Below are 26,901 nucleotides of genomic sequence, written 5' to 3'. Positions count from 1 at the left end.
TGACTGACGCTGGACTCTGGGGATCATGGTTCGATCCGCGGCTCCTGCGGCAGGTTAGCCCAGCACCATGTGACTCTGGGCAATAGCTTGCTTAATCTTCCCGACGGCCTCCAGCGCCTAGAGACATTTACGGGTGACTGTTTGCGCTTTACTAATGTGGATTATTTCTACGCCATTTAGCAAAACAGGCATTGGAGCTCACCAATGTAAGGCCTAGTTCATGGCTATAGTGGTTTGCAAAAGTTCCAGAGAGAAGTTCTATCTGCTCCATCAAAAACTAAGAAGAAAATTGGCATTTTGATGGCTTCCTTTACTTAATTTCTTATATAGTAGAGCCAGATCTGAGCTGACATTTGAATATTCAGCTGAATGCCCTGGCTTATAAATCTTGTGTGTCCATTCGTCTGGGAATGTTAAGACCTTAACATTTAGGACTGGCTTTGTTGTAGCAGGTATATACTTCAAAGATCTTAATGTACCTTTTACTGTTATTCACATGTCTTGTTTAAGAACAGTCATTTCAGGTGAAGATCTGTGTGGCTGGAGAGCGAGCATGGGCCTTTACTTGGTGGCAGAAAAGGTAACTTATAAGGCCAGAGGAGTCCCGAATAAGTTAAAGAAAATCTGGACCCCGTGGTTGACATACTATGGACTTGAGACAGGGGAGGAGGGGAGGAGGGGAAGAATCATTAAGCCCTTACCTAGAGATAGGAAAGAGGTGGGGTTAGGGGAAGGTCACTCCTGGTTATTTTTTCAAAAACCTAAAAACTTAAGAAAATATGAAACTTGAATGTTGTTATTCACTGCATATGGCGATGTAAAAGATATACTTGAAATATCTCATGCGAATCTCATGAATATTTGAAAGATTAGTCACCTGTACTTGTTAACGCGGAGTAAAAGATTTGTAACCTGTATCCCAACGCAATGGCCGATGTTATGTTAATAAAAAGTTTTTTTTTAAAGAATCTGTGGCTATGCCCTTTGACAATCATTTGTTGTAACAAAAATCAGACAATATTTGTCTTTGGAAGATGCTTGGCAGAATAAGAGATTTCTGTCGGTTCCAAAAGTGGCTATAAGCATATTAACCATCTACTCCAAGCATAGCAGCAGAAATTTACAGGCATTACTCACTTGATATCCCAGTGTATTCTGGTGGTATACCCTGCACAGAACTACCTCTCCATCTGTAATCCTAAGACCCAAACTGGTGGTGCGAAGGCTTCTTTGTTAACTTGTCAAACACTCTAACTGATCATCTTTGCAGAACCTGGGCTACTCCTGCAGATAATGATTCTATGTTAATAGGAGGCCATTGCTAGAAACTACTAACTGGAAGTTTCACTTTAATTAAACCCAGTGTCAAGAACAAGAGTCCAATGATTCATTAAAGAAAAGCTTTGATGTGAAATGTAGTATCCAACCTTCTTAGACTCCTCTAGTATTCGTCTCTGCTAGCATCGTGTTGGATGCTAATTCTAGGTTTGAGACACAATTTGATCAAATTATGCTGACTAAAGTTTTCTCCTTTGTTGATTTCAGGGTACCATTCTTAAACCTTCCTACTATAAATCATTTCTCCAAACCCTCCATGTGTATGACCAGGAGGACTAACCGCTGTATTAAGAAGTTACTCATGCATGAGAATGGCTCTTTTGTTAGCCTTTTAACCCCTCCATGATATGGCCTTCATCCCAACCACTCTCCACCCATGTATATTTTAAATGTATGTTGGACAGGTAAGGTAGACTGAGGACAGATGGTCTATGTGTAGCCAAAGTGTGGAGCTTCAGAGAGGGAGCAGCTGCTCAGTCTCCAGTTTCTACCCTCTTGATGGGCACTGCAAATGTTCTGACATCGCCATCATTTAATTAGATGGGCTTAATGTCACCAGAATTACTCCACTGAGTAACTTATTCTTCTAAGTTGATTTAGTGCTTTATTTTGAAAATTGTGAAGTGAGAAATACTCTAAACGCAAGAACAATTGTTACAGGTAAGCAATGAGTTCCTACAGAGCAAGAACATGTTCATGAGAGACAGATTTATCATTGCATACAATTTTTGCAGGTGAAAGCTGCTTTGTGGGCCCTCCAAGGTGGCACTTCCGTCGTAATTGCAAATGGTACCCATCCTAAGATCTCTGGGCATGTCATCACAGACATTGTTGAAGGAAAGAAAGTTGGCACTTTCTTCTCGGAGGTAAAACCTGCAGGTAAGTTGAAGTCTTTCCCTATAGGCATTCTGTTTGAAGGCCCAAATGAACCAGCATGAGAGAGCACATACTCTGTTAGTAATAACTAGAATATTGTGGGACTGTATCTCTATTTCTAATGATGTCACTGCTTAGTGCAGTAGTTTGTTCATTTAAATACTGGAACAAACCTGTAAAAACTTAAAATGTCTCCTAAAAGGATGTAGTAGCAAATGTTAGGAATTGCAAAATAAATCTTACTGCATGTAATCTAAAAACATTAACTGTAAAAGACTACAGTATTTCAATGGGTATCTCTAAAGGTATAAGATGTAAATGGTGCCTTTAGGCCTCTGCTCTCAGTCTCTATACTATTAGTAAAGTATCCAGTCGTGAAACAGCCAACCTGTGTGGGTGGATTTCTTGTTAAAAGTGATCCTCTTTGCGGACTTATGGCATGACCCTCGCATGACAGAAGCCATGCCCCAAAATGTCTGTTTCACAAATAACATATGTGCAGCCTAGCCTTACAAGGGCCTTACTTGTCTGCCTTCTTCTGATACGTCACTCTCTTTGTTCCATTCCAGGACAATAATGTATTTTGCTTTGTTGTACTTGGTTTCCACAATTGCTGCTTGAGCTTTGTTTTCAAGCATCAGGGCCTTACTGTCCCCTGTGTATGTACATCAACAGACACTATTTTTGGTAGCCCTAATTTTAAAAAAAATCACTCTTTAGGATTTTCCAGCGTTGATAGCACGGAAGTGCGTATACATTAGCCTAGTATGCCTCTGTTTTCCTAGAATCTTCATTCAAGTCATATTCATTTGTCCTGACATTCAGGAAGGGATTACTACATTTCTGGAGGTCCTGGACTCTGGCTCCACATGTACTGAGTGAACACAATGGTCCATCACACATACAACAGTGGAGCCCATTTTGAGACCCTCTTTGGGGTAGATGTTCTTGGCGGTAGCCTGGGAAATCCGGGCTGCTCTCTGAGGTCTTTACTAGGCCAGAGAATACCCAAATCCGCTCTCCAATCTTTTCTGTCAAACATTTTCAGGAATCCCATGGAAAAGTGTGGTTAGTGCAGGCCTGGAAAAACCATGCAAATGTTACAAGACCTGCAGGTCTAGTAACTTGAATAATCTATTCGACCTCACTGTAATGTGCTTGACCCATAAACTGGTCTCAAATTGTGTGATCCTAGGAAAATATTTTATTTTCTTCGTTATCACATATGAAAACACCTTCAAATATGTACGGGCAACATTTTTGCTGTGGACCAATAAACCTCTAAACGTTTGCTCCATGTAGAACAATAATTAAGCCCTCATATAGGGTACACATGACCCTTCACATGCCTCATAGTACACTAATAGCATTGTCATCCGGGCTGGGGCAGGAATATTTCTCAGTTCATGTTTAAAAGCTTCCCTTTAATGAATATATTGCTAAAGCATGATGCGGTAGTTCACTACAGACCGCACATTAGGCATTAACCTCTTAAGTGCTGCGTCGGGGCGTTGGCCGACGGCAGCACTACCTCCCCAGTGCTGCGCACGTCCATTGGACGTCCATTCAGCACTAGTTCCAATGGACAGCGCAGCACTGGGGAGGGATATTTGCACGCATCTAAGGTGTTAACATGGCCACTGACTTCCCTACTAACATGCAGTTTTACCGAATAACTATGTTGCACATAAACAATTTGGAAATTGGGTGCCAGCAAAATATTGACCTCTGTTTCTGAATGCAGAGCAAATGTGACCAGAAAAAACAAGATTTAAAGGCCTCTTTATTGCTCATTCATTTTGTGAGTGAACAGAACACATTATTTGTCAGCTCTCCAGTAGGCCCTAAACAAATGCTCTCCCTGATGAATACTGACTCGCCATAGCGAGTGGGCGAGTAGTATTCTCGAGACCTGTACTGGTCTCAAATTGTAACAATTAGAGTTTTTAATCTCTGGTGTCTTGGGGGTTGTCTTACTGCTGAAACCAAAACTAGGCACCATGTACATCCCTTTAGCACTTGACCATCATGGTGATGAGGTTGAGTAGTCAAGCTTACCCAGGGAGGTGCTGTGGGGTTAGAGCCTCAGAACTCAGTGAAGCATAAAACAACTGTTAATAACTCCTTGTCCAGTCAGTGTTTTTATTTGAGAAATAACATGGTCTTCAATTACACCATACAGCTAAACAATACACAGGGAGCTGTAGAGGGTGAAAACATTAACACTCTTGCAGGAGGTATTGTGGTGTGGGTGGACTAGTCACCTCTAGTTTTAGTCTATTGTCCAGTTCTTACAAGTGATATCACAAAATCAGTGCCTTATACATTTAGGCTATTGCAAGGCTGAGTAGTACTATTTCCTCGTTCTTTTCCCCAATTAGTGATCTGTCTGTGTTAAGGTGGGTAAGATATGGATGTTTTTACACCGACAAAGTTACTGTTCACACAACCTTGTTTCCACACAGTACCTTGACCAAATGTGATGCACCTGGAAGGCTGAGAGTGGGTGCCACTCCCACTTGTGTGTGCCACTCCCACTTGTGTGTGCCCATAGGCTTTGGGGGAACAGCAGCTCTCCTTTACCCAGGCTCCTTTGGCTTTCATGTCAAATTCTGTGTTGGGGTGGTGAGCTGGCACACATCTTCGGGTTTGAAGAGACAGAGCTACATGGACACAGTTCTGCAGAGGGTATGCTCAGTAGCACTCTATGTAGGGATGGGAATCTTCATTGATTGATATCGTTGGGCTCAAACAAAAGCCAACCACCCTAACCAGTCAAGAGCTTTCCTTGGGTCATAGTGATTATCCTTGTAAAGGGTCTTTCATGAACTACTCCGACTATAGATGGCAGTTCTTCGAGGGCCTAGATGAAACAAGCACTTCTGATGAATCTGCTGAATGTGGTTTCAAGCAATCTAAGGGGCTTCTTTTGAGTCGGTCTTCAGTAGTTATTCTTCACCTTTTCCTGACTGCTTTTCAATAGCGTGGAAGGCGATCAGGATACTCATTCACCAGCATAGACTTGGGAATCAAGTTACGTCGTTTTTCAGTTCTGTGCAGAGGGAGGGTCACCAAGCCTCACCAAAGCGCCTTTGGTGCAATCTCTTCCCTGGACTACATTAGGCCAGTATTCTGCTCCTACTGTCCAGTTCATTGAAATCCTCTTCTTCTAGACAGCTATTCTTTGACGTGGGGAAACATCTTGTATCCCTCCCAGCAGTCAATGGGCTCCTCCATAGTGGTTATTGTAAGGCAGCTCTTCCCAGCTGAATCGTGAATTTCCATGTTCTTGTTTTCAAACCTTAGAAGGAATTGACAGTCACTGACCCAAACCTTAGACTTGAAAGTGTTTCTCACTATCTCTTCACTGGTGTAGGAACACTTGAAGTGGTTAATAAGAAATCCTGGCTCATTGATTGGACTTTACTGCCACACACTTGTACCAGGTTTGCAGACAGAGATTGTATTCCCCAAGTTCTGCTTGGGAACCGGGTTCAAAAAGTTCCTGGCTTTTCTTTCTTTATTCCTCCCAGACTGGTCACAGTGTCTTCTACTGGAAGGAGGGTTGGGCTGGTAACTCCCTAAAAGGGCATCTAAAACGAAAGAGGGAGAGGGTTCTGTATTCAGCTGCTTCAGAACATACTGGGTGTAAAACCTCTGGAAAATAGTGGAGAAGTAAGGAAATAAGGACTGTGCCTACACTTTCTCAGGTCCTTCTCTATTCTTTCCTCCTCACCCTAGAGTCTGGCTCAATAAAAAGGCCCTTAAGAATAGTTAGAAGAAGTCCTACAATTCACATTTCTGTTTGACAGGCTCTCTCCAACCTCCATCGTATGTACCAGTTATCAATATGGGATCCGAAATGGATTCCTGATGCCACAGTCAAGCCCAGCACAAATTATCCACAAAGGTCCTAGTACACATGCATAGGGTAAACCTCATGCACCACCCATGCCTCACATAGATGCAGCAAAGAACCTGGTTGCGTGCAACATACTGACAATTTTAATCCGAAGAGGGCAGTAGGTAAGTTTCTATCTGCACGTAAAAGATAACAAGGTCTTCCTATTAGAAATGGGATTCCTTTTTGGCTGAGGTAGGCACCCAGGCCAGGCAGGAACCACCACCCTAGTCAGCTAGATACACACTAAAGTATATCCTGTGCGCACTCTCTAGTAGTTTTTCACAGAGTAGCCAGGCTTATCTAAAGAGGTAATGTGTAAAGTATTTGTACACCATACACACACTATAACACAATAAATACACCACAAAAATACTTCACACATGTTTAGAAAAATGTATTATATTCCGAACAAAACAAAAATCCAATGTATAGAAGTTGACATTGAATTGTTAAGGAATAAATGCAATAAAGCACTTAGAAGCAAGTACCACTAAAAAGGTTACTTTAGGTTGCGCGGGGCAGGAGGAAAGTCAAAGTTCGGGCTGACTCCGACGGAGCGCAGGTCTACTACAGGACCCATGCAGGCCCCGGTGAACAAAATACATTTCCTGGTACCAAACAGCGAGATGTGTCGATGTCTAAGCCAGCAGGTACAGGAAGCATCTATCTTCTCCATGCAGTGAAGGTGATGCGTCCCTTCTGAATAGGGGTGCTGGAATCAAGAGCTGTCAAATATTCGTTGGATTATGCCACATAGTTGAGGGGATGCGTCCCTGTCACCAAACTGCAGCAGCAGCGATATACGTTTTCCGATGTGTCGATTTCTGGAGGCAAAGTGCTGGTTCTGATGCGATGTCCCGATTTTACTCCTGCACCAGGTTGATGCACTGGTTCTGCTACATGCAGACTGGAGGTGCATCGAAATCCGTGCTGCAAGTATCTGGGTCACTTCCAGTGAGCCAGGCACAGGAGCGAAGGTAGATACTTTGATATCCCTGAGTCTCCAGAAACAGGAGGGAAGCCAACAGGCCCTTGGAGGTCACTTTGAGTGAAGGCTGAGTCTATCTGTCCTTCAGCAGTCAGAGAGCAGTAGGTAGCAGGGCAGCAAACAAACGCAAGCCTTCCAGAACAGCAGTCCAGTTGAGTCCTTTAAGCAGCACATCAGTTCTTCTGACAGAGCTTCAGTTACAAGTCCAATAGTGTCTGATTTTAGGGCATCAGAGACCCAGTACATTTACCCAAAAGTGCCTTTGATGTGGGGGGCGTGACTTTAATGCAGCTCTCTCAAGTGCATATGTATCCCTTTCAACCCATTCTGCCAGGCTATCTGTGTTGGGTAATCAGTCCTTTGTGTGGGAAGAGGGCACTGCATATTCAAGTGAAATGTTAGCCCCTCCCTCCCTTCCATCCTGCCCAGGCAAAACCATTGGAATGCAGATGTACATAGTTGGGTACTCGGACACACCTATTATTCCTGTGTTATGGCTGTCCAGAGGGAATGCACAAAGTGTAGCTGTCACCCACCCCATACATGTATTGGAGACCGGCTGTCAGGCACACATGTTGTAAGTGCAGAGAAAATTCCACTTTCTAAAAGTGGCATTTCTAAAACAGTAATGTTCAATTCAACTTCACCAGTAAGGAGGATTTCTCATGACCATTCCAGACATATGAAAAATCTACTCCTCTCTGATCAGGAATTACAGCTTAAAAGTGTGTTATGGAATTCCCAATGCTAACCTATGAAAGGAGCAGGCCTCACAGTAGTGAAAAATGAAATAGGCTGTTTGTCACTACCTGGACATGCAAAACATGCATTTCCTACCTTTTACTTACATAGCACCCTTTCCTTAGGGTTACTTTTGGCCTACCTTAGGGGTGACTTATATGTAATAAAAGGGGAGTTTAAGGCTTTGCAAGTAATTTTTACTTGGCAAGTCGATGTGGCAGTAAAATGCATACACAGGCACTGCAGTGGCAGGCCTAAGACTGGTTTCAAAGGCTACTTGTGTGGCGGGCAGAATCAGTGCTGCGCCCAGTAGTAGCATTTAAAGTACAAGCCATGGGTATTTGGTATACCACTTAACAAGGGACTTATCAGTACAACAAATTTGCTAATAAGGTATACATCAATGTCCTCATGTTAAGGGGAGGAGCACATGCACTTAACACTTGTTAGCAGTGGTGAAGTGCTCAGAGTCCAAAGGCAAAGAAAAAGAATCCGCAATAACAAGAGGTAAAAGGCAAAATGTCTGGTGAAAGACCACCCTAAGGATGACAGGTCTGACACTTTATGTTTAGTATAATCAGTTGCTGCAACCACGTTCAGTCTTTAGCCTGGTGGGTTGATGGTATACTGACTCAGATACACATGGTGTACCCTTCTAAGGTTATATTCTTTGTCACAGTGGGCCCTCTGTGTACATGCATGATTGGTGTGCAGTATGGCCAAACGTGAATCAGCATTGGTATGGGAAACTTTGGATGGGGGTGCAGGCAGTGCAGAGCCATGCAGGTGGCCAATTCCATCCCAACACCTTTTAACCCTGAGACCACCAGAGAAGTAACCATAGGTTCAAAGGCAGACACAACCTTCTGCAGCTTCTTTTTTTTGTTTTTGCAGAAATTCAATTGAGGTAAGTTTGAAGGTAACAATTGTTAACCTGTTGCCTTTGATACTCTCTGGGCTGAATACTTTGAGAACCCACCTACAGAGTCTTTAGGATACATCCCTTGTGAGAGTGCCTTTGTATTTTAGAAGGGGTTCTCCCTTAGTTCCGTCATTTGTTCTTTGTGCCGAATGCTTGCCTACTGGTCACTGTTCCCAGTCCGTGACGGGTTCTACTTTTGAGCATGGGAACACCGGTTCTAGGTCTGATGAGGAGCACTGATGTCAACACATAACCTAAATCCAGTGGAATATCAGGCTCCTTTTTAGGATTACCTTATTAGCCCCATCTCCTTCCTTAAATGTTTCCATATCCCTTTGACCAGTGACCTCTTTCAGAATCAAAGAGCCCCTTTGAAGAGTTCGGAAGAGCCTGGCTCTTTCTTACTCCAGTGTGTGTCTCACCCAACTCTCAGGAATGCAGCAATCTATAAATCTTTCTAACTGGGCTCTTCTACCTCCACATGTTCATCCAGCAATCCCTGCGATTCCCAATAGGAGGCCCTCATGCAGTGTACAACTCACAAACATTTAAGCATCCTTAGTGCTGTGCACAAATATGTGTATATCCCTTTACGTACTGCTTCACTCCCGGGCACACATACATACCAGCATGATGCCTATAAACACTCGTGCACGGTCTCCATGTACTGTGGCACACACTGGCTCGCTAAAAAAAACAGGTATGTGCTATTTCCATGTACTGTCACACACACTGGCTCATGTACATACAACCATGGTGCACTCAAATATGCATGCACTGGCTCCCCACAACTATCCTGAGGTAGGCCAAGGTTACTCGTAGCACACAAGAGCAGAACTTTGAGTGGGCCAGTAGGCCCTACTCCCATGACAGAGGTCAGAAAGCCTGGCCACATAACTTGATTACTTACTATAAAAATAGTATGCTGCTACCACAGCGCGCATGCTACTTAGCTCCCAGTAAGAATGGTGGCCCTCACCCACTGTGTGGATAGTGTGGGGTGTGCCCCTCCCGGTCTAAACTGTCTGTGGCCTAGGTCATGGCACACATACACACACACACACATAGATGATCTGTGTTCACTCATGACCAAAAAGTTGTTTTTTAGAATCCAGAAATCATTGCAGTCGGGGCACTCGAGACCAATGTGCACATCTACTGCCGTCCAAGAGACTTTTTCGTCCCAATTGAGTACTACATTACATCCTTAAAAATCCAAGTAATGAAATCAATAATAATTACACATTGGTGGAATATCATTTTGAAATGTAAAAAATCAGGACCACTACATTAAATTATCCAAAGTTCAGTCATAGGAGTATTTGCCATACAATAAAATGTCACAAGCATACCAACAAACCTATCGCTCGTTCTCACTGCCACAATTTCATGAAATGCCAGTATGTACCACATTAAAGGAATTATTGCAATGTAATTTGAGATCGCTATACGAGAATTTATGTATAACATTTTATAGAGCACTTGGCTGTCCAATCTGGGCTTCTCAGGGCAAATTAAGAGCCTCGAGAAGAGGCCTGCAACTGAAGATTGAAGGCATGTCTTTAAATGTTTCCTAAAATCTGCTTCGTTCAAACAGTGACGAAGCTGTTGTGCAACAGTTTCAATCTTTAGGAGCAATAAGTTGAAAAGACCAAACATCCACCATACCTCTCCTTCTGGTTCATTTCAACCTAGGCAGACGGGCAAGTCTTTTGTTGGACGACCTCAGATCCCTGGCTGAAATATAATCAGATGATAACTTTATTTCGACCACTGTGGGTCATAAAAGTACATATCATAATAAAAATGAGCAGTAAAATACTTTCAGTACATAAGTTAAGAACATTATTTCATATATATACACATGGTTTACAGTAAAAATTAGTCATGATTAAAAAAAAATAAGAATTAAACCGACTAGGTAGTTATCAAATGATTCAGCATTGACAATACTGTTAATAAAAAACTGGAATCTAAAATTAAGTCGTTATAAAAATTCTACGCTTGATCCACATACTGTTTAAAAAGCGGGACACAGCAAAAACAATTGGTGGGTGGGTGTCATATTTAAGTATTCTAAGCACGAGTTCACATTCACGAAAACCCAGATTCCTACATACGCTGGGCAAAAGAAGAATACATGGCTTTCATTTTCTATAGGGTCTTCGCACGCCGGGCACTGTGAACATTTAGTGGCAAACTGCCCATTCTTAGTTGTAAGTACAGCTTTCTTGCTTTGACAGGGCGAATCTTATCAAGGAATTCCTCCTCCTTGTATTCCATTTTTTTTTTTTTACTTAGTATTTTGCAGCAAAAAAAAATATACAAGCGACAATCCCGCAATATTCCCCACACAGGGGGAGCTGTAGTTAGCGTAAGAAGGAGGCAAAGGGAGGCAGCAGAATATGCCAATAAAGATCAGATCTTAGAGTCAGTGCATGCCTAAGAGCAGAAAGACAAACAAGCTCAAACTCCTTCTCGGTCAGCCGACCGGTAATAGTCTTGCAAAGAGGGGTGGCGAAGCCCACATGTGGAAATGGTGCTGCATAAGGCTCAAAAATCTGTCAACCTCCACAGGCTATGCGGTGCCGCAACAGGTAACAAACTAACATACCCAACTGAGTCCCCCCCCCCAACTCCCCACCCTCTCCTCCCCCCCCCAAGGAGGGGCGACAACACACACATTCATTTTAAACCCCTCAGCTATACAATCTGGTCAAATCTGGAAACGGTGAAGAGCGCGAAACGCGGATGGGCAGACTGCAGAGGGCAGGCCTTGTGATAAGAAGCGGACTAGGGGACCCCATCGGAACAGGAAATTCTTAAAGTTGCCCAGGAAGATGTCCGCCACTCTCTCCATGCTCAGTAGTCTCCATAGTCTCGCAGGCCATAGTGATATAGCTGGGGCATTCGGTTTCTTCCATGCTGCAGCTAGCGTCAGTTTGGCGGCTCCAAGGCAGAGCCACAGGATATGTTTATCCGCTTTCGTTTGATGTTCTAACATCGTGTCGCGGAGCCCCAATTGGACATGAGCCATCGATTCCGGGATCGGATAACCTAGGATGTCCTTGATGTGGGACAGAATTTCAGCCCAGAACGGGCGGATAATCGGGCAGTCCCACCAAATGTGGCGGAAGTCCCCCAGCAGACCGCAGACCCTCCAACACCTGTCCGAGGAGGCTGGAAATATTCGATGTAGCTTGGACGGGTAGAGGTACCAATCTAGCATGGTTTTTAGATGAGCCTCTCTGAGATCTACTAAATGGTTGTGCGCCGCTATATCTCGCCAGAGACCTTTCCATTCCTTGTCGGTAACATCTCGGCCCAGAAGGACCTCCCAGTGTTCCATGTAGCGGGGACGGGGAGATACCGCGGTGGCAAGCAGCAGCCCATACAAGAAGGAAATCTTCCCCTTCATAGTGGAAGTGCGTAGAATAAAGGCCTCAAATGGTGAAAGTGGTCTCGTAGCGGCATCTCCTATTCCTGCCGAGGTCGCCCAGTGGAGGAGCTGGATGTGGCGGAAGCGTTCAGTGGCCGGGATCCCTTAGTCTCGCATGCAGTTATGAAATGTGAGAGGTGCCGATCCGTGGAACAAATGCGTGAGAGCTCTACACCCTCCCTCTCTCCATAGTCGGAAGGGTCCCTCCTGCATCGCCGGCGGGAAGGCCGGGTTGAAGTGAATGGGGGTAAAGGGGGACGGAAACGTGGCCCAGCGGTCATCACCGGTGACCGTATCCCATACCTTCAAGACGGTGCTAGTGGGCGTGCTGATGTAGGCATTCTTGGGCCTGTCCACCTTGGGCTTCCAGGCTAGATCCCAGATCGATCTCCCGGCCACACTTCTATCCATATGCAGCCAGTGTTTCTCTGAAAGCTGCTTGGACCATTCCACCAGTACTCGTAGCTGCGCGGCTTTATAGTACAGGTGCATATCAGGGAACCCTACTCCTCCCTCCCGCGGATGTCGCAGCGTCGTGAAGGAGAAGTGCGCTCGCCCACCCTGCCAAACAAATCTCAACATCAAGGTTTTAAGGCGCCGGAAAAAATCCACCTCTATTGGGATGGGGAGGGCCTGGAAAAGATATAGGAATTTAGGGAGGACGACCATCTTGAGAGCATGGATCCTGCCAAGCCATGAGATATACTTCGGTTTCCACCGATCAAGGTCCGCTCGCACCGCCGCGAGCATTGGGGGGAAGTTAGCTGAGAACAGTGATCTTATGGTAGGGGTCAGCCGAACTCCCAGGTATAACAAAGAGGTAGACGCCCAAGACAAAGGCGTTAGCCAGCGCACACGCTCCACCTCCGCCGGAGGGAGAGTCAGGTTCAGTATGTATGATTTGTCAAAGTTTACCTTGAACCCGGCCACTGCTTCGAATTCGGTTAGCACCGTTTGAATATGCGGCAATGAATGAGCTGGATCCCCCACTGATAACAGCACATCATCCGCAAAGAGGGGTATTTTGTGCTGCTCACCCGTAAAGGGAAGGCCCTTGATCTGTTCCCTCTCCCGCACCGCAAGAGCTAGAGGCTCGATACTCGGTGCAAAGAGGAGAGGGGAAAGGGGACATCCCTGCCTCGTCCCCGTGAGTGGGGGAAACATGCAGATCGATGCCCGTTAATTACCACCCTAGAGCTGGGGCTGCTGTAATTTGCACGGATCATTGTTATGAACTGGTGCGAAAAGCCGAAGGCGTCCAGGGTGCGGAACAGGAATCCCCAATCAACGAGGTCAAAAGCTTTTTCCGCATCAAGCCCCACCAGTATCGCCGGGATGCGGAACCTGGTGGCCTTCTCTATCAGGTGTATCACCCGCCTTAAGTTGACATGTGTCTGTCGTCCCTTAATGAACCCGGACTGGTCCGGGTGAACAAGGGCCGGCATCCAGTCCTGGAGCCTGCGGGCGATGATGGAAGATTATAATTTAGCATCGATATTGAGAAGAGCTATCGGGCGGTACAACGATTAGTTGGAGAGATCTTTCTCCGGCTTGGGGAGCACGGTTATCATGGCTTCGGCCATAGTCCCAGAGGTCCTCCCAGGGACAGCCATTTCATTGAAAAGGGAGACCAGGTAGTCGCACAGTTCCGTCGCAAATGATTTATAGAAAAGGGCAGTGTAGCCGTCCGGACCCGGCGCCTTATGGAGCTTCAGCGTCTTAATAGCATCCAGCACCTCCGCTCTGGAGATGGGAGCAGCCAAAAGCTCATTCCACTCTTTAGAGACCCGCGGTATGGGGAGGTCAGCCAGGAACCTGCCTTGAGCTTCCTGATCCAAAGAGTCGCCCTCGTAGAGTGCAGCATAAAAGCGGCCAAAAATGTCCGCCTTGTCCTCATCCTGATGCTGCAGGGATCCCGCCGGGTCCTGGATCCCTCCAATGTATTCCCTCTCTCTCTTGTCCCGGAGCTGACAGGCCAAGTGCCTTCCTACCTTGTTCCCCTGTGAGTATGAAACCCGCCGAAGCCTCAGGAGGGTGAATTCGGCTCGGTTGTTGTAATGGTCCTTTAATTTTCCCCACACAGCCGAAGGGTTGCCCTAGACGGGTTCGATTTGTGCGCCTGTTCCAAGATCGCAAGTTCTGCCTCTAAGTCCTCCCGTTCCTTCCTCCTCAATTTGAGGTTTGCATTAAGACCTAAGCCGGTGCCCCTCAGCGAAGCTTTGCATGCGTCCCACGTGTTGAACACTGATGTGTCCGATGACGGGTTAAGAGCCAGGAACTCCCTGATGGCTTTCCGTAGCTTCTTACAGGACGTATCGTCCCGGACAAGCGCAGCTGGGAAGTACCATTTTCGCAAACCGTCCCCCCCCTCACCGACCAATGTAACCCGAGGACCAACAGGCTATGATCTGACACGGAGAGCGGAAAGACGCTGGAATCACGGACTTCTCCCCTGAGGGCCTAGCTTAAAAAGATATGGTCTAGGCGAGAATAGGAATGGTGGACGTGGGAAAAGAAGGTATAATCTCGGGCCTGGGGATGCAAGGAGCGCCAGCCGTCAATCAACCCCAAATCACCCACCAGGCGTTGCGTTTCAGTGGAGAAGACACCGGTGTCCGCCCTCTGGGCTCGGGAGCTGTCTAGGTCCTTATCCCAGACCATGTTGAAATCACCCATTAAGAACAGATGCCCCGCCACAAAATTCCCCACTTTATCCAACAAGTCCTGGAGAAAGCTATTCTGCCTAGCATTGGGAACATACACCACCACAAAAGTGCACAATCGGCCGTAGAGCAACCCCTTAACCATCAACCAGCGACCTTCCTTATCACAACATACCCCCATAGGCTGGAAGTGAAGGGACGCCCGAAAAAGAAGAGCCACCCCCCTGTGTTTGGTGGAGGCAGAAGACCTGTAGATGAGGGGGAAGTGTTTGTGTCTGACACGGAGAGCGGAAAGACGCTGGAATCACGGACATCTCCCCTGAAGGCCTGGCTGAAAAAGATATGGTCTAGGCGAGAATAGGAATGGTGGACGTGGGAAAAGAAGGTATAATCTCGGGCCTGGGGATGCAAGGAGCGCCAGCCGTCAATCAACCCCAAATCACCCACCGGGCGTTGCGTTTCAGCGGAGAAGACACCGGTGTCCGCCCTCTGTGCTCGGGAGCTGTCTAGGTCCTTATCCCAGACCATGTTGAAATCACCCATTAAGAACAGATGCCCCTCCACAAAATTCCCCACTTTATCCAACAAGTCCTGGAGAAAGCTATTCTGCCTAGCATTGGGAACATACACCACCACAAAAGTGCACAATCGGCCGTATAGCAACCCCTTAACCATCAACCAGCGACCTTCCTTATCACAACATACCCCCATAGGCTGGAAGTGAAGGGACGCCCGAAAAAGAAGAGCCACCCCCCTGTGTTTGGTGGAGGCAGAAGACCTGTAGATGAGGGGGAAGTGTTTGTGTCGTAGCCGTAGCTCATCTCTTCGCGCCAGGTGAGTCTCCTGGAGACCCACTACATCTAAGTGATGGTCAGACAAGTATTTTCCAAAGTTTTTGGCGTTTCTGTGGGGAGTTGAGACCCTTCACATTCCATGTGCCGATACTAAGAGGCATGAGGAAACATCAGCCCCTCTCCTCCACACCCGGCACCAAGCCCAAAAGACCCTCACATCCCGGTCCCACAGCAGCAAGAAAGTACTTTCAGCCATAGCACAGACCCAGTGGTTGCGTCCCCTTAACAACCCTGTATCTAAAGGCCTATGTGACACCCCTCCAGAGGGAATAAGACTCATAGCATGCACACATCGGTCGCCACCACCACCCTGCCCACCCCAACCCAATCCCCAACTACCCCCCCACCCAGTCCTCCCCCCAAAACCCTCCAGTCCCCACCTCCCCAAACAGGCAAACAAACAAGAACAATGTACTTAGCAGTCCCAGTGGATAGTAGTCCGTAGAGTTCTCCCTGGGCTGGGGTCGGGACACCACTGATGGGTCCCCCAGGGCCACGGTCCGGGGTGTCTTCTCAAAAAGTAAAAATATACCCACGGTACCTGAGTTCACGTGTCCCTCCGGCACCATACGGCCCACAGTTCAAGGGTCAGGCCACTCCGGAGCTCTGCTGGGAAGATGCCAACGTCGCTGAGGCCACAGATGCCACCGCCTCTCCCCTCTCCTGCAGGCTAGTTGTGCGGTCAGGCCTTCTACGATCCGTCTCCGGACCCACGCTGTGCCATGAGGAGGACCGTTGACGCCTTCACGATGGTGAACCGCCAGCCTCAGGTGAAGGAGTAGAGTCATCAAGGCCCAGAAGATCTTTCGCCACCTGGAGAGAACGGATCTGCGCCAGTCTATTTTGCCACCTAAAGATGATGCGAAAGGGGTGACCCCATGAGTAGGAAATGTTATGTTCTCGCAGAAAGGCGGTCACTGGGCGGAACTCGCGTCTCTTTTGGAGTGTCGTTGCCGCTAAGTCCTGGTAAAGTTGAGGACGATGCTCTCGGAACTGCAAGGACGGAATGTCCCGCGCTTTCTGCAGGATACGCTCCTTTAACTGGAAGTTATGCACGCAGACTAAAATGTCAGGGGGCGGCCCTCCTCCCCGTTTAGGTAGACCAACCCTGTGAACTCTGTCCATCTTGATATCATGTATGTCCTCCTCGCCCAGTATCTGTAAGAAAAGTGTCTGCACATAGCCTCGTATGTCACCTACTACGCCGTCCCACGGCACCGCACGTATGTGGATGTTGTTCCGGCGGGAACGGTTCTCCAGATCCTCTGCGTGGGCTTGGAGGTCTAGGTTCTGCTCCGTGAGCCGAAGCACATCCTGCTGCAATTGGTGGACATCGTTCGCCATGCTTAAGTCGTGATCCTCCAAGGTAGCCACTCGCTCTCCGATGCCATCTACGTCCCTTCGCACCTCGCGGAGATCCGACGCCAGTTAAGAGCGGAGCTCAGAGATGTCCTCCTTAATAGAGGCGAAAAGTTCCGTCATAAAGGCCTTGGTCGCAGGGGCCTCATCATCTTTCTGCCCGGGCGATGCGCTAGGACCAGGGGATGCCGGCTGTTGGGATCCTTTGGGTGGGCCATCCTTGCCGGGCTTCCCCTTGCGCAGTGTGGAAGACATCACGGCACCCCTGTTCTGTCGAGTTTTCAGGGCGGGAGATCGCGTTCACCAGTATGCAGCTCCGTCGAGGCGACTGCACACTTTCTCAGTCCAGGTCACTGCCAAAACGCTCAGTCTATTCCAATGGCCCTTTGGCAGGTTCGGAAGACCCAGGCGGCATATGGCGTCACCCCCCCCACCCCCCCCCCCCCCCGCACCCTCTGCGGTCGGCCGATTGGGGCCCCAGGAAAGGCAGTCCCGGGTCTACAGTCGCAATCCCACGGCCTCCGCTGCACAGTTGCTCATGAGCCAGTAGTACTTCGGCGCAGGAAAAAGCACAATGTCCAGGGCCCCCTACGCCACACGGCGCCACCAACTCGGTCCCTTACCGCTGTAGGTCCCGGTTCCGAAGCTTGAGTGGTAGTCTCCCGCAACTAGCTTCAGCCCGGCAGTACCCCCAGTGCCCCGAGCTGTCTCACCTTCTACAGTGGGAGGAGACGAGGTTCACTCCAAGTCAGCAGTCCGCCACGCGGCCCAGGGGTCCTTCGGTGAGCATTCGCGTCTCTGGGCCGACTCACCGCTTTGCGTGCAATGGAGCACAGTGCTCATTCACCACACCCAAACTCTCTGTAGGCGTAAGGAGTCCAGCAGCAGGGTGGGCCGCAACGCTCGCTCCTCTCCATCGCGGCAACCAGGCCGCAGTCCTCTGACTCGTGTAGGTCATAGGGCCGGGTGGCGCAGTCCCCACCACTCTGGGTCCGGCCTCCTCGCTCCCGCCAGGAGCCGTCGAGATATCCCGGGCAAAGCGCGGCTACCCCGGGCAGTTGGAGTCGCCTCTTGCACACCCCACGGCACGTTCCGTGCCGCCGCTGTGTCCAGGCCGCAAGCCTTTGGGTCGTGTAAGTATCAGGCCGGAAGGTGCAGTCCCCCTCTCGCTCGCGCCCCGTCGCCGCACTTCGGCCAGGGTCTGTAGATCCGTCCGTAGATGTGACCCGGAGATCTCTTGTCTCTCCAGGCGACCTCGATCGACACCTCCAGGGCAGCCTCGATCCACAACACCCTCCGCTCAGGCCGTAACCCCCAGAGGCCACACAGCGCTACCGCTCGTCAGCGCGGTATGCCCGCTCCAGTCCTGGCGCCGTTCCCGGGGCGCCTCCGCAGTCAGTTTGGGGCCGATAGTTGGGCACGACCCCCAGGAGATGCAGGGGTGTCCGGAGAGCCGTAAACTAGCCCGGGACCGGGTGCTCTACAAGGCTATAGAAGGCCCGGTGCCGGAGGGACTCAAAAGCACGTCCTACTCCCGTGTATTCCATTTTTACATTGAGGAATTCAACAGTCAGTCTCCCTGCTGCCATGTTAGCATGCAATGCCAGCAAGTTATTGTACCTAAATCTTCTTACCAGGTCAAGTCTAGCTATAGTAGGAGAGACTGCCTCAGGAGATTCCCATAGACCAGAGAGACCAAGTAGTTCGCAGAGGTCCTTAATATGTGATAACCAGGACACTTTCTTTGACCTCAAGGTCACCCAAACCTCCTTAAACTCTGCACGATACGGGGCTAGTTCTTGGGCAGACCAAAGTCTTCCCCAGTAAGTTAAAGGTCTCATGGCGGCCTCCTCTTCCACTGGTAGCAAACCTAGGTCAAATCTGAGTGGAACTAATGGGGTGCTGGCAGGAAGGGCAAACAGCTCTCTCATAAATCAGCCTTTACCAAACTTTTCGGTCGACAGTGACCCCATAGTTCGGCCCCGTATAGTGCTGCAGCTCTAGCTTGAACCGTATATATCTCAGTGATAGGGGCAGCCGGCTTAAATACAGATGTTCTAAACTTTTTTGTTAACCCACCAACAGTCTGTGGTAATTTCAAAGCAGATTTAGTTAGTTGTGCATCCCAGCCAAGATCTTCCTTGAGAGTAATTCCTAAGTAGACAAACTTTTTAACTCTCTCCAGAGGTGAGCCATTCAGAGTAGGATTAGGTCGCGTTTGCCTTGGTGGATTGAAAATCGTGTATTTGGTTTTTGCCAAGTTGATTTCCAATCCACTCGAGGCACAAAAATCAGCCAATCCATCAAGGACACGCTGAATGCCAGTAGCTGTTCGTGACAGTAGTAGAGTGTTGTCCGCAAACATTAATGCGGGCACTCTTCCAGTAGATAACTTTGGGGCATCCAAGTCCTTTATGGCTAAAAGATGTTTAACAAGCCCATTTATATACAGGCAAAAGAGGGTAGGAGCCAGCACGCACCCCTGGCGTACCCCCCTTTGCACCGGGAACCGTGCAGACAAATCTCCCATTTTTCCGCATCTAACCTGGGCAAAGTTAAATGAAAGGAGCCTGATCAGTGCATCCAATAAATAGTTGGGCATGCCAAGGTCCTGGAGGACTTTCCAGAGCTTATCCCTGGGGACCAGATCGAACGCGGCCCGTAAGTCCACAAAAATGAGGTAGAGACTCCCACGCTCACTGCTTTCCAAAAGGGGACTTGCAGCCGGAAAATCTGATCAATAGTGGAAATACCAGATCTAAAGCCAGCTTGTAAATTGCTTAGAATTTGATTTTTCTCTTCCCATAACTGGATCCTGTCCAATAATATCCTCCCAAAAACTTTCTGAGGAATGTCTATTAAGCTGATAGGCCTGTAATTTGAGGGTTGAAGGGGGCAACCTTTTTTGAGGATGGCCACTATATCAGCTCCCCTCCATGACTTGGGGGGGACTTCTCCCCATTAAAATTGCATTGAATAGAACGCAGAGATAAGGGGCCCAAATTTTAGGTTCAGACCGGAACAGATCACCAGGGATTTTGTCAAGCCCCGGAGCTTTATTGGGTAGTAACCTAGAGATGGCAGACTCGACCTCCCGGATTGATATCTCCTGGGCCCCCTCCAGTCGATACTCATGGAGGAGGCCCAGGGATTCCGACACGGAATCGCCAGTACCCGGTTGAGCATATAGGCCACTAAAATGTTCTTCACATAGTGTTGGGGCTATGTTAGGACATACGGCGGGTCGCACAACCCAGCCCTCCGAACCAACAATTGCCCAGAACGATTTAAGATCTCTTGGTTGTAGTGCCTCCCTCAGATCTTTCCATTGGCCCTCCTGCCATGTCTTTCTATCCCTCTCTAAAACACGGTTGTACAGCGCCCTTAACAACTTAATTTCGGGTCTATCTTTTGCTTTGACTGTTTTGACCAGCTCTCCTTTAATTTTGCGGCCTTCAGCGGTATACCAGGGATGGGTCTAGGGGGAATTTTGCTTAGATGCCTGAAGTGGAAAAAAGACCTCTAACAATGTTGAGGTTAACTGTTGGTGTATTTCTACCGCCCTACTTTTCCTTCCGGCTACAGCCCCCTCGAGTCCCTCAACCGCCATCTTACTGAGGTAGGGCAAGATTTGGCAATATATTTCAGACTGCCTAGTTGGGGAACCTGCAATGTGCGGCCATTTGACTCTCCTCCTATTGTTATGCAAAAGTAGAGAATACAGGGACAGGTTGGTTTCAGGTACAGAGTTTCTCATACCCCAACTCCCAGGCTTCAACGACATGACCAGCGCGTTATGGTCACTGTCCGTCCGATCATAAATCTTGAAGTCCTGGACTTTGTCCCATGACCTACATTCAATCATAATATAGTCAATGATCGACGATTGGCCCACTCTATTAAATGTCACATTTCCAGGCCTATCCGATTTTAGTCGGCCATTGCAAGGCCTTACTGATAGGGACAGTGAAAGGGAGAGAATTTGCAATACCAATGGTGTCCATACTTTTACAGTAGTAATTGCAGGCTCCGGAATGTACCAGTATAAATTTTCCTCTTCGGGATCCTCAGTACTTAAATTATTGAGGGGTTCAAATTGGCAATTGAAATCCCCCCCCAATAATAATACCAGCCTCAGGATCTAAGGACTTAATAAATCCCTTTAGCTGTTCAATGACCAGTGACTCCTGGCCACCCTGCGTTGGCCTGGAGTAGATATTGATTATGGCCAGGTGCTTATTCCCCCGTGATGTTAATAGGACACACAAGATGTCTGGGGAATTAGTTGATTCTTGTTTGGCCATGACTCGCTACCCATGTACTGAGCCCCCCCCCCCCCCTCCCCATTCCCTTTTGATGCAGGAACATTGAATGCAGCAAACCCACTTTACTGGTAGTCGTCCATGGCCCACGTCTCCTGCATAAGGCAGATGTCGTGTGTATCCATGAACAGACCCCAGTCATCTGAGCTTAATTTATTTTTTAACCCAGCCACGTTCCAAGAAATTATGTTGACACTCCCCTTATCCTCTCTTTGCGCTAGATTTTTACTTCCACTCTAATTCAAAGGTCTATGGGCCCGACAGTCTGGATGTATCGGTCCCCTCTTTTCGCCCCCTTCGCTATCTCCTCTAATCTCCACAGCCTTAGCCTTGATGCCACTATTTCCCTTATTGGCTCCAGTCCTACTCAATGGGTGACCACTAGTTATACACTTTATATCCTCAGGTGAACAGTCTACTGCCATAGTTCCATACAAGTCAAAAAGATATTTCATATTCAGGAAGTTAGCCTTCACATCTACCATGTTATTACACTCTGCTATTTGGGTGTGAATTGTATTAATTATTTTACTGGTAGCCAGTGAAGACCTACAAGATGGGTAGAGATTGTCTGAAATGTCAGTATATGAAGCTTCAAATAGGCTTCTGCATTCTGAATAATTTGCAGGCGATTGGTACAAGTCTACAAAATGCCCAGGTACAGAACTTTCCCATAGTCCAGGCAGGATGCAATTATTGCTTGCATTAAGGTTTTTTTTCTGTGTGATTAGGGAGGGTCCAGAGTAACTTTTTAAAGCTTTAAAGCTCCGTAGGAGCCTTAAAATGTGCTTTGGCGACAAAATCATAATTGGTCTTACTCCGTCACCTATGTACTCTCCAGTTCTCTCATTTGCAACTCATTTCTATCATGGGATGGTGGAAGGTCAGAATGTAAATTAAGGTAATACCTTTACTTGTGAATTTCATGTCTTTGTAGGGTTTGTGTAGTAGCCATTAGTGCCTGCCATCAATCCTAACTCACCCTTAACTTTAGTTTTTGTTTTGTCTTATATGCTTATGACAACTTAAAATGTACCTTGTTCCTGATTAGTTTATTCCGATCATTTGACAGTCATTCGTTTTTATACTATATGTGTAGGCACATAGACAACATTTTGGAAATATGGTAGTAATGGCCTCAAACACCCACACAGGCGCTATTAACACAAAACTGACATTACTGAGACATAGCACATTAATACAACAAAATTGATCTGCACAGCACTACATAATATAATAATACACAAATAAACAACATAGACTCATTAACCACACAAACATTATCACAACAGGACAATTAACATCACAATATGCCACACATCCAAATCAGGGCACTAGACCCCCAAATAAGCAGTAATATAACAAACACACTATGACTATACAACAGCCTGACATAGTGACTGTCCTATTTATGTTGCTTACTTCAGCTATGCCATGATGTCCTTTAATGTATGTATGTTTGTTCAGTTTCTATGTAGCTATAATTATGATGGATACTTCTGAATACATATTCTTCACGTCTTAAATCCCCCCAAAATCCAGACTGAATCCAGAAACTCTGCAACAGCTCTCCTGCTGTGCCTGTAAGAGGCGCTACAACTCTATCTCAGCTCCAGATCCACACTGGAGGTGATGTTAGAGTCCCGCAAGGTGCAGTCCGGGCGCACCTATTCTGTTTTCTGTTTTTTTATGCCCTGGGACATGAATCTGGAGTCACTCTACTCCATATTAAGTGTATTTTATTAGGCATGCCTCCGCCAAAGTTTTCAGGCTTTAGGCATTGCAATTCTTGTGGCAAGCAGATGTCACTCTTGAACCAACACAACCTCTCTTTTGGTGTCTGGGGCTATGACACAACTCAAAACCCTCCAACAAATATGGTTGGAAAACAACCAAAGCCATCATGTAAGGAGACAAAGCTTTTTATAGCCTGGGCCTGTGATGAGCGTTGAAATATGTGGCTCTGTTCCTCATCCAGGTCCTATGCCAGAGAGAAAAAAATCCAGGATTTGACACAGGTAGAGTATAAGGGAGCCTTCAGCCTCAATGAGTCACTTCTGTGCTAGTAGTAGGGTGTCCTGTCCTCAGTTTCACTACCCTGCCTCAGGTAGCCTGACATACTGAACTAATGGCAGCACTGGATTTGGGCTGATGACATGCTTCCAACTTTTCCACCCCCTGGCACTGACCCCGCACCTATAACACTCTTCAGACAGGCAAAGCTGGCATTCTTATGCATGAAATTCCTTTCTGCTCTCTGGTGCACCTGTGGGACACTAGAAGTCGTCATTACTCCCAACTCAGACTCCCTTCCCCCCAATCCTTGACACCGATCATCCCCTCTGAGAACAGAGGCCATTCGAATGAGATCCGTATGTAAGGAAGTGGATAAAAAGTGATGGGAGGGATGCTTAAATTAATCTATTCCACTGGTAATTCCTCTGGCCATATCCCAGTCCATCATTTTTTGGCAGGTTTTATTTGCCTATAATGCCACCTCCATGTTAGACCCAGCAAATCAGCCTTGATCCTGCTCCATTAGGAACAGTCAAGCCCAAACTGCCAAGACCGGTCCTCTTTGAGCCGGACCACAAGCAACGCAAGACCAGTTTTGCCTTATTTGTGACTCATCAGTCGAGTGCAGCTTAGTTCCAGTGGCAAAAGGAACATGGGGCTCATGTCTCAGCATGGCATTTACACTTAGGGCAGCATATAAAAAAGTGAGGAGTAGGATGCTTGAATTAATCTCATCCTCTGGTAAGTTCTTGGGGACGCACCCTAATCCATTCTTTTTGCCCACAATCCCATCTCCGATTAGAGAACGCAATATGCATATCCGCCTTGATCCTGATCCAATAAGACCAGTCCAGCCGAACTGCCAGGTCCTCTCTGAATTGAACCACAAGCAACCCAAGACTGTTTTTGCCCTATGTGGGTCTCGTCAGTAGAGTGCAGCTTAATTCTTTTAGTTTATATTTGTTTATCTGGCTGGCCGAGGTAGGTAGTGTTTTCATAGTCAAGCTGTGATTGCATTAAAATCAAGACTAGGGGAATATAATGTTGAATTGCAATATAGGGTAGAATTTCCCTCCGTAATTAATTTTGCCAGAAAGACGTACTGGTTGTATTCTATATCTAAAACACCACAGAATAGTCCATCAATGTAGGTACCTAACTTGCAGACATCGTTTGAAGTAAGCTGTTGGAGGGACAATGACCTCTTGCCAACTCTAGAAACTCCACTTTACTGTGTTGCTGCTAGTGATAAGGGGGTTGATTTTTGATGAGTTCACTTTTAACTTGAAATCAAAAGTCTTTAATAGGTACACAAGAAAACAGATTGTACCAGTCCTTGGAAGAGTATTTGTTTGTCACAATTATTCTTTAGAATTTCATTGTCTTGGTTTCCCAGAAAATGTGAAGTTCGAGAGCAGGATATTGCAATCAAAGTTCCAGAAACAATTAAGTTGACATTTGGAAAAATTCAAAATTGACTAATGCTAGTCAAGCAAAGCACACATGCATGCACACAAGGCTAAATCCCAGAAGCACATTTTTTATATTTCCTCAATAAAGGGAGCTACATGTAATGTGGTAACCTGAGAGCACAAAATTTATTGGTTGTATTTGGTCACATTTGTTGTTTTTGTTAATTTTACCTGCAGGACCCACTGTGGAACAGCAAGCTGAAATGGCCCGAGCTGGAGGCAGAACATTGGCAGCACTGGAACCTGAACAGGTAATAAAATATGATGATCATCTCAATGGGGCCAACCTTCCAATCTAAAGTGTATACTTTCAGCAGTCACTGCTGTATCAATCTGCTTTGCGACTATTGTGTGAGCAGAATTACTTAGTTTGAAACTATTTTGTTTACAGAAGTTTCAAGTTCAGTTGAAATGTACTATAATTTAATCTGAAAACTCTGAGTATTTTATATGGTTAGGAAGATCTTTTTATTGCTTTGAAAGACATGCGTTCAGAAACTCTTGTATTCGAGCATCCCAATGTGGAAAAATCTGAATTTATGCTTATGTTGCTGTATAACCTTCTGGAAGATTCAGCCATCTTTTAATTAGGCAGATGCTTAGAATTGTACATAACTGACAACAATACATGTTTTCTTCAACAAGGGGTTCCTTGTGACCTGGGTTAAACTACTTTATACTGCACCGACCGCACAAGTCAGAACTGGCACAATCACCTCACTGCAATATGGAGTCTACAGAGGCACCAAATCGGGGTGCCCACTATCCCCCTCCTCTTTGCGCTGGCCATTGAGCCCTTAGCTGAGCTATTTCGGAAGGAGGGGGTGGGAGCTGGGGTGATGTTGGAGGGTAGAGAGCACATAATTTCTCTGTATGCTGATGACTTTCTACTGTACTTAGCTGATGGCTCAGTGGGCTCTGCCAATGCACTTCGGCTTATGGGGGAATTTGAGGCGCTTTCGGGCCTCGGAGCTAACAAATCAAAGGCATGTCTGTTTCCGGTTGACATGGACACCAAACGGCCTCTGGAAACCCCCCCAGGCCTGTATTGGTACCCCACAACATTTAAGTATCTGGGTAGTCAACTATTTAACTCTATAGAGGATTTGCAGCAGGGTAACTTAGAGAAATCTCTCTGATCGCTTAAAACCATAGTCCCCGTTTGGAGATCATTTCAAGACTTTCTGTGTGCTAATTAACCTCAAAATATGTTAAGATAATTTATATAGCTCTTGTATTCCCTCAGGTGTCTTGGATTGAAATTTGGGTATGCATAGTAGTAATCTGGCGGCAGCATTTTGAACCATCTGCAGTTTATTTAGAAGTTCATTGTGAATATTCATCTAGAGTCTGATGCAGTAATCCAGTTTAGATAACACTAGTGCTGTGATAATGGTCCTTTTAGTGTTATCTGGAAGAAAAGGAAGGATTTTCTTTATCTTCCTTATCGTAAAGAAAGCGGAGGAGACTGTGGCATTTGTTTGGTTTCTGAAAACAGCTTATTGTCAGTCAGGACAGCTATATGCCTTGCTTTGGTTACGGGGTTGGGAAGAGAGCCCAGTTTGTCTGGCCACCAAGGGGAGGCCCATGCTAGCGTGCGACTTCCAAAAAATATGACCTTTTGTTTCGAAGTTGAGCTTCAAGCAGTGTTTGCTCATCTATGAGCTGATTGCCTGCATACAATCATGGAAGCGTAATGAGGTAGATGGTTCATTGTTGAAGGATGACACAACAATTTGTGTCTCGTCAGCATAGGTGGTCAAAGAGAATCAAAGATTTTTTTATCAAGATAGCTTGCTCAGTCACATAAATTAAATAATGGCGGACTGAGTGAGGATCCTTGTGGGACCCTGCAGGGCAGAGAGAAAGGAGCGGATTCAAAATGTTCCAGAGTCACAGATTGCACTCTGTCCACTAAATATTAGGTGAGCAGAGCCAGGGTTGAATCTTTCATTCCTAAGACTCCCAGTAATTTGTTCAGCAGCTTATGGTCCACTGTATCAAACA

At 46.7% G+C, this 26,901-nt stretch overlaps 1 protein-coding gene across 2 annotated transcripts in view; it reads left to right on the top strand.

Annotated features, from left to right (window-relative positions):
• The window catches only part of ALDH18A1 (aldehyde dehydrogenase 18 family member A1), a 508,980-nt gene that overhangs the window by 312,238 nt on the left and 169,841 nt on the right, over positions 1-26,901 (top strand). For both annotated transcript variants that reach the window (XM_086922580.1, XM_086922579.1), the window contains exons 9-10: positions 2,073-2,217; positions 25,072-25,145. In XM_086922580.1, the coding sequence (XP_086778706.1) occupies positions 2,073-2,217; positions 25,072-25,145 (219 nt within the window). The remainder of the gene's footprint in view (positions 1-2,072; positions 2,218-25,071; positions 25,146-26,901) is intronic.

This window comes from Lissotriton vulgaris, chromosome 5, assembly GCF_964263255.1.
Source record: "Lissotriton vulgaris chromosome 5, aLisVul1.2, whole genome shotgun sequence".
NCBI lineage: Eukaryota > Metazoa > Chordata > Amphibia > Caudata > Salamandridae > Lissotriton > Lissotriton vulgaris.
This window is presented reverse-complemented; position numbering and strand designations above follow the sequence as displayed.